This window comes from Mytilus californianus, unplaced genomic scaffold (assembly GCF_021869535.1).
Source record: "Mytilus californianus isolate M0D057914Y unplaced genomic scaffold, xbMytCali1.0.p SCAF_3, whole genome shotgun sequence".
Taxonomy (NCBI): domain Eukaryota; kingdom Metazoa; phylum Mollusca; class Bivalvia; order Mytilida; family Mytilidae; genus Mytilus; species Mytilus californianus.
The window spans coordinates 128,445,524-128,454,570 of record NW_026262679.1 but is presented as its reverse complement, the minus strand read 5'-3'; the positions used below and the strand labels follow the sequence as shown (position 1 = coordinate 128,454,570).

The following is a 9,047-nucleotide window of genomic DNA, read 5'->3' as shown; positions in this document are numbered from 1 at the left end:
TATCAGGCAGTTACGCCTGACGGTAAAGGGCATTACTACCCTCATACAATGGACTACAATGACCCATACAAAAAGTGTACTTTGAAAGATTCCCGCACTTTTACTTTGACATCCACTGTACGGACTTTATGGGTCTCATAAATAAAAAACCTAGAGAAAGAAATTTTGGGTTGATATTAATACGCAAACATAGTTTCCCAAATAAAATTATGTTTTTCTTGTAGAAAAATTATCGTGAATATCTAAAGATTAAATGTTACAAAATGTAGAATTTAAAAGATAATTGATTGGCTTTACAGATTTAGCAATATAATGTAACTGTTTCGAACTATATTTTATAGCGTATAGTATAATTTGGATGTAATTTTCCAATAGCAACCACAGAAGCTTATTCTTTTTGGAAACAGTAGTTACACATATTTTCCCATCACGATGAGTCTTTCAACATCATTACGTTATGAACTGAACACAGGGGGTTCAAAAGCATTTAAAGAATCACGACTAAGACAACAAGAACGAATCCAGGTATCAGTATTAAAGCCACAAGATCAATGGTAACCAGGTCCTCAAATCTCATTCACACCAAGTTGTTTCGCCCTGATTAGAAGACCTGATATCTATAGTTTGTTTGCAGCATGAATACAAAATTTGCCATTACAAAAAGTTAATGGATACTCTCATCTGTTAATTGTAAAATTTTAAACAGGGATCTGAGGACATGTGAACACATTGTCATTGATATCCAAACATTTTAGCGGAAAAAATCAGACGTTTTAGTGCCAAAGTATAGCCCATTTTAGCGCAAGATTTTTTTAACTCATGTTAGCGAAAAATGAAATATCAATGCCCATTTGAGGGACAGAAATTTATTCATAGTAGAATGATAAATTTGAATAGTATCAAGACAGCACACCATAAAAAATATCACATCCATAAAAATACAGCATTAAAAGTGGAAAAAGTTAACTCAAAATGTTGATTGTCAATTTATGTCCCATTGAACGTACATAATGGGCTCTTGATATATCCCTTGTAAAATTATGTTCATAAAATTATGGTAGGAACTGCTCCTTAACTTATCATGTCTAGATTGAGGTACAGATTCACCAATACTTCTTAATCATTTTAATATATGTTGTTGTTTGTAATTTTATTTTAGTTTCCAAAAAACTTAAATGGCTGGTTGACGTTAGAAATATCCTCTGTTTATTTCAACAACATTTGTTATCATAATTAACCAAATTGTAAATGCAGCCAACAACTTAACGTTAAGCCAGCAAAAATTTCTGTTTAGTATTGTGAGTTTACAGGTAAGTTTTCGCTAAAATGAGCAATCGAAAATACAGGTGCATGGATTAATCCAATGCTAAAATGGACTATAATGTTCCTGCTAAATTGTCCCTAGTAGTTTTAAATTTTTGCTAGTAAAATTTCATGCAACCGAACATGCTAGGTCCTCTAAATTAGCACATGGATTTGTATAGTGAGACTTACTATACAAATCTTTGATAGCATGATTAGCTGTATTAATACATCTTATCTTTATTTCCCCGCCCTTACTGGATATCTCAAAGGTTCCTGTAAATGTTTGATGTCACAGTAGAAAATGTTTGACCCCACAAAGGAAAAGTAATTGTTGTGTGACGTCAATAGATTAATTGTTGCAAATTCTCAGGTCAAGTGTCACAGATTCCCAGTGTATTGTTTTTGCCAAAAGGCAACCTGTAAGTCTAAGTAAATTTTTTCACTAGTTGTTTTCATTGTTCCGTCTGGTCCCTGGACTAGCTATGCAATAATGATCACACATTCAGGAACACCAACCATGGAAGATTTGCTTCTTGATAGTAACTGCATTTTGAGCACTTTCAAAAGTATATGTTCCTTAATTAGATTGACACCTAGTGATTGAATGGTCTTGAATGCCATGAAATAGGGTATAAAGTACATCAGAAATAGAGACAACATCCTTAATGTATAATTAAAAAAAAAACAAGGCATGAAAATGATTGCTTGATTTTTTTTGATATAAAAGGTCAGTCCTAATGGTTTTGATAATAAGTGAAACACTACTGAAGAACTAATCTGAGATTCCTCTTATTTTCTGACAATACAGACATCTTTTAGGACTTGCTGGGCCCATCTGACTTATCTCTACAACAGAACCTATGTCGTGTCAATATGAACAGTACACAGTTGTTTTTTCAGCTTGATATTCTCTTTTCTGCCATTTCATTTTACTATTCTTTCATTTCAATGTTCTTATCTGCAAAGATGACTTGGATAAAGAACTAAGATTACCGGAAAGCAATCTCGACTTCTCCTTAACCATGTTGACCAGTGCTTAGGTGTCTGCTTGAAGGTATGGACTGCACAAATGTCCCCCATGAAAGGTCTTGACTTGAAACTTGTCAAGTTGAAATCCTCAATTATATAAACTGAATAAGTTAACTTGTTATCATACCACATCTTCTTTTTTATAAATACCTAAAAATCACTTCTGAAGATTTTGAAAAGTTTGCAGATACACTGTACCAGTATGTGTTTAGTAAGAAAGGAGACATTAAATTTGTTTGGAGAGTATCATAATCTCTGCACACTTAAAAAACTCTTCCAATAGTAATGTTGGAGACTGATAACTAGCAAAAATGTGTGCCCTCAACAAACGTGACAGTCCAAATTTCTAATCCTCAAAATGGTAATGCCTTATTGCAGAATCTTTTTAACAAGTAATATTGAGAATGGAAATAGGGAATATGTCAAAGAGACAACAACCCGACAACAGCCGAAGACCACCAATGGGTCTTCAATGTATTTATTTCATTGCTCATGACATATTTGCAACTGGATGTTAAACTTAAAACATGTACTTTTACCGACAAGTAGTTAAGTTAATTTCCAATACTTACATGTGTAGTCCCCTGGTAATTTGCATTGTATTCCAGTTATTACAGGATTCAACAAAAGGAATCATTAGGTTTTATTAGACTACAGTCCCAACTTTCTCCAAATCAATGTTATATAATATTTAATTGATATTATTAGAATTCAATTTAACAGGATTCAGGTGAAGGATCTGTTCAGGAAGAGGTATGGATGTAGGAAACACACATGTAATGACTTTGCATAAAATATGACTTAGATTATGTAAACAAACCCTTTTGCTTTGTATATATTATGTTGCTTTTGTTTACATTTGTCATTTATTTTTATTGCACAAATAGATACAAAGCTTAATCCCTATGTTATCACTTTTACACAACAGTCTCAACACAAGTGGTAAGAACATGTTTGTTGAGTTTTATTTTCAAAATTTTTCTTAATTTTATATCATGTTTAAAAACTATTATATTTTGCATAGGAGCATTTGTATTATTTCTAGAAGAGTTATTAATGATTAAGCCCATGTAAACTGTCACATCAATTGGTATATGTAATGAATTCAAATAAAAGTTGTTACAGCAGAATTGTTCTGGTGGTACATGTATGTTACACTGTTGAACATTGCCTAAAATTCCAAATAAAACAGTTAAATTTCATTACACAGGTACACATAGATGCATGTCTTTTTGAAGTTCTAACTTTGAAATAAACAGTAACATGGAACACTTTTTATTAAAACTGATCATTTAATTTATCTTTTTTTATTTGTTTTTTTTATTGAAGCTTTTTTCTTTCTTTCTTTAAGCATTAGATAAAAGATACAATCACTGATAGTCATATACAGACAAAAAGTTGTGCACACTAGCTTCAGGCTAAAAGTAGAAATTCCTTATTTTGTATATACATTTTGCATAAATTTACAAACTTAATGTTAAGACATAAAAAAAAATTGACATCTACATGTAGCTCCTTTAATTTTGATATTTGTTCTAATTTTGTTAATGTCAGTTCATCCTACAAATGTATATGTTTGTACAATGTATTTACAATATTTATATAATACCCTAGTCCCTACTTGATAAAACATAAAAAAAATAATGTTAAAACAAATTTTTTTGCAAATGATTATTTGTGGCAGCAAAAGTCTATGAAAATTGCACATTTGATTTTTGCTTTGTTTTATAAAATTGTTCGTAAAAATGCAGGTATGATAATGCTAGTTTTTGACCACTTAAAATTACAAAAATCACGATGTTAAAATCTATCATGTGAAGATATCATCTTTTAGTTATTCATATGACTTTCATCTGTCCTATCCTAAGAACAATATATTAAACTTATTTCATACACATTTGTATCTGAACCTCAGTTCAGTACTTTTATAAATGATCATAAATGATTAAACTATGTCATGTATGTGTTTAAAGATTGTTATTGGAAAAACTTGCCAACTATGGTATATGTATGTTTATGATGTTACTATTGCAGCCAAAATGTAACCACTTTACAAACATCATAGCCGTTAAGTTTCCTGCACACAAATTTAATGCCCTATCCTTTCATTGCCACGATAAATGTCAACCTTTTTACATTGCTATACATCGCATTACAGTGATGGTTACATACAACCATATGAGCTAGTATACATGTATATGTTTTATATTTCATCTTATGTGACATCTGTTATCTTAATGAAGCAAAACATAAAGTAAAAAATGTTAATACATCATTGTTACACCTGACATGATTATATCCATTTTGTATTAAATTGGTCTAGATTCTGTTCAAATACTTACTGGTAGAAAAAATTACATCATTTTTCTTTTACAGACAGATGAAATGATGGCAGACAGACAAAATGTTGTCAGATTGTAAGTTTGAAATAGTTATGCCTTTATTATTACCAAATATAGTGTCAAGGATATTTACAGTTAGGCTAGGCAGAAGTTAGAGTTAAGCTTCTCTGAACTAGACTGACCCGCCCCCAAACTTATTTATAGCATTAAACACATTTTTTCTAGAGGTTATTGATGTGTAATTAAACTGGGGCGATTAACTCACAAAGTGAATAAGAGTCTGAAGGACTTTTATGTAAAGGTTGTGAGTAAGCACCCTGATTTTCACATCAATAACCTCTAGAAAAAATGTGCTTAATCCTTCTGATTCGTAAGCAAAACATTCACAATTTTTTATCAACAATTTCTTGTTCAATGGCTACCATTTACATCAAATACACAATAGACATGTGTTTACTAAGGGGTAAATCGCCATATAGACTTTCTGAAATCCATAAATTGTTCGATAAGTGCAATAGAATCTAAAATGAAATAGCACCTACAAAAAGTACCTCAAAACTTCATTTTAATGAGATATTATCCGAATTTGAAGCGTACAAATAACGGAATAATCTTCAGCTTGAAAGTTTTCATTCGTATGATGTCATGTTTTGCCATGACATTAGTTCACTAAGATCATTCATGAAATTTCTCGGAATTTAATTTTAATTTTATACATTTTCCAAGTTTTAATGCATTTTTAGCTCATCTGGCCCAAAGGGCCAAGTGAGCTTTTCTCATCACTTGGCGTCCGTCATCGTCTGTTGTCCGTCGTCCGTTAACTTTTACAAAAATCTTCTCCTCTGAAACTACATAGCCAAATTTAACCAAACTTGGCCACAATCATCATTGGGGTATCTAGTTTAAAAATTGTGTCCGGTGACCCGGCCAACCAACCAAGATGGCTGCCATGGCTAAAAATAGAACATAGGGGTAAAATGTAGATTTTTGCTTATATCTCTGACACCAAAGCATTTAGAGCAAATCTGACATGGGGTAAAATTGTTTATTAGGTCAAGATCTATCTATCTGAAATTTTCATATGAATCGGACAACCCGTTGTTGGGTTGCTGCCCCTGAATTGGTAATTTTAAGGAAATTTTGCCGTTTTTGGTTATTATCTTGAATATTATTATTGATAGAGATAAACTGTAAACAGCAATAATGTTCAGCAAAGTAAGATCTACAAATAAGTCAACTTGACCAAAATGGTCAGTTGACCTTTTAAGGAGTTATTGCCCTTTATAGTCAATTTTTAACCATTTTTCGTAAATTTTTGTTATCTTTTACAAAAATCTTCTCCTCTGAAACTACTAAGACAAATTTAACCAAACTTGTCCACAATCATCATTAGGGTATCTAGTTTAAAAAATGTGTCCGATGACCCCGCCTGCGAACCAAGATGGCCGACATGGCTAAAAAAAAAGGACATAGGGTAAAATGCAGTTTTTGGCTGATATCTCTGACACCAAAGCATTTAGAGCAGATCTGACGCAGATTTAATTGTTCATTAGGTCAAGATCTATCTGCCCTGAAATTTTCAGACCAATCAGGCAACACGTTGTTGGGTTGCTGCCCCTGAATTGGTAATTTTAAGAAAATTTTGCAGCTTTTGGTTATTATCTTGAATATTATTATAGATAGAGATAAACTGTAAACAGCAATAATGTACAGCAAAGTAAGATCTACAAATAAGTCAACATGACCAAAATTGTCAATTGACCCCTTAAGGAATTATTGCCCTTTATAGTCAATTTTTTACAATTTTTCATAAATTTTGTAAATTTTTGTAAATTTTTACAAAATATTTCCCACTGTAACTACTGGGCCAAGTTCATTATAGATAGAGATAATTGTAAGCAGCAAGAATGTTCAGTAAAGTAAGATCTACAAACACATCACCATCACCACAACACAATTTTGTTATGAATCCATCCATGTCCTTTGTTTAATATGCACATAGACAAAGGTGAGCGACACAGGCTCTTTAGAGCCTCTAGTTTATTTTTGTTATATATGCATTAAAATAGAAAAAAATTCTAATAGACCAATCTGATCCAAGTATTTATAGAGAAGCAAATCATATAAGAATTATGGCTTTATTCAAATTAGATTTTTTGTGATTATATTACTTTCTATTACTTTAAAAATTTAGAAATTATATCTTTATGTTTTATTGAATCACCATGGTACTCTCTTAAAATATGACTGTGGACATTAAATGAATTAAACAACATTCATTAAATAGTAAAAAATATGATGTTTTATTGCTTTGTCTAACATAGAATGCATGAAAATCATTTCTTTTGCAACAGAGAGAAAATAACCAATCAGAGAGCAGGATGGCATACAAATTTAGAAAAAGCTAGTTGGAATAAAAATATACAGCACCAAGATAAAAAAATCCAAGAAGAATTAAGATTAGCTGCTAAAGCATCTTTAGCTGTAAGTAAATGTATTCATCATCGATTTGATTGTATTTTGAGATGGTCCACACCTTAACACTTATGAAGTGCATCCTGTGAAATATCTGTTTTCCTTTTTCTTGAATAATAAATTTGATATAGTCTCTCCAGAGTTGTCTCTCTTAGATCAAGTTGCATTCTTTTACAGGTCAGACAAAAGGCATTACAGAACCAAATAGCAAGAGATTCAGAGCAGTATGAACAAGAACTGCACTTAAAAGGGAAGACTTTCTTCAAACAGAGAATATAAGTTCAAAGGGTCAATTATCTCAAACTGTCAGATTTTATTTTTGTTATATAATAAACCCAAGTCTTTGAAAAAATGTAAAATGCATAACATAATATGGAAGATTAAATATGTGGGTAGAAGTTTATTTGGTGTAATTATTTCAAACTGTCAGATGTTAGTTTTGTTATATGAAAAAAATATAAGAAGCATCACATAATATGGAAAATTAAGTATGTGGGTAGAAGTTTATTTGGTTAAATTATTACAAACTGACAGATTTTATTTTTTATATTTAAAAAGTTTAAAAAAAATGTAAAATGCATAACATAATATGGAAGATTAAATATGCGGGTAGAAGTTTATTTGGTATAATTATTTCAAACTGTCAGAAGTTAGTTTTGTTATATAAAAAAAACGTCTTTGAAAAAAATGTAAAATGCATAACATGATATGGAAGATTAAATACTTGGGTAGAAAAAGATACCCAGAAAACTTTATTTCACAATATAAAACAGCTACTTCAGCATTTTATTCTTTTTAACAATTTGACTTTACAAGTAGTAGCTTTAATCTTTGTTATTAAAGAAAACATTTTCATGAAATGAAACCAGCATTACCACTAGATCAAAAAGTATTATTATTGAGTGTTGTTAAGATGTATATCTTTTTATAAATACTTTAAACCTGTTGTCAAAGTATTATAACTTCATTGTTGGTCTTGTTTCAATGGAGAAAAAATATTTTTCAATGTATTAAAATGTTCCTATGATTTGTACAGCATTTACTCATAAAACAGAATATATTTTTGAATTGAATTTTTATATTTCTTATTCTTAAATTATTTATTTTTTCAAGATCTATGACGATATGTTGTACTTGTATGAATTTACCTGAATCAGCTAAAAGATATTCATTATGAAGTATAAAAATTCATATTGATGTAATAATTTTTTTATACATCTTCCAGTGCATTATTTAAATCTGTATTTCATATGTTATTGTCATATTTACTAAGATATACTAAAATCATTAGGAGGACATGATATTGTGTCATTTAGTTTACATGTTCAATAAATATGCATCGACTTTAAAAACAAATAAACTCCTCTTTTTTTTTTAAAGAAAATATAATTATTTTCCTTGAAGTCTGTGATAGTTGTTTTTCATGACAAAATATAATTATATATCACTTGTTTTTATCATTAGCATATTCATTAAAGTATAAATGATTTATAATGGTTTTGTAGTATTTATTAACTTGCCATGAAGTCATGACATATCAGATGTTTTATGATTATCCAATCAATGTTATATATATAGCCTCGTTGATTCTACTGAAGTGGATAACCTCTTAAAGTACATAAGTTTCAGTTAAAAGTTATTCTTGTTAGTGTTGAGCATTGATTTAGTTAATACGATGCTGTTTATAAAATACATTAAATCATTTATTTTTGCTATTCTGAAAAAAAAAAAAACAATATAAAAAACCTAAACAAACATATACACAAGAAGAAAATGGGAAACTAAAAGCTTATACTTTGATTTCTAATCATTTATCAAGATAGGTTGTGTAAGCTTTCCAGATTAGATTGATACCTCTGTACCTGAATTAAGAGAGATATGTGAAACCATGCGAAT

The 9,047-nt window shown here is 30.2% G+C and overlaps 1 protein-coding gene across 2 annotated transcripts; it reads left to right on the top strand.

Moving 5' to 3' along the window:
- The first annotated feature begins 354 nt into the window (after positions 1-354).
- Positions 355-7,708, top strand: LOC127736183 (cilia- and flagella-associated protein 141-like). Of its 2 annotated transcripts, XM_052246760.1 has the most exons (5): positions 355-525; positions 3,058-3,087; positions 4,711-4,751; positions 7,031-7,160; positions 7,329-7,708. In XM_052246760.1, exons 1-5 carry the CDS (start codon positions 433-435, stop codon positions 7,428-7,430), a joined length of 396 nt encoding a protein of 131 aa, XP_052102720.1. In that variant the 5' UTR covers positions 355-432; the 3' UTR covers positions 7,431-7,708. The 2 variants fall into 2 exon arrangements, with proteins under 2 accessions (XP_052102720.1, XP_052102721.1); XM_052246761.1 differs by lacking the exon at positions 3,058-3,087.
- The last annotated feature ends 1,339 nt before the right edge of the window (positions 7,709-9,047 follow it).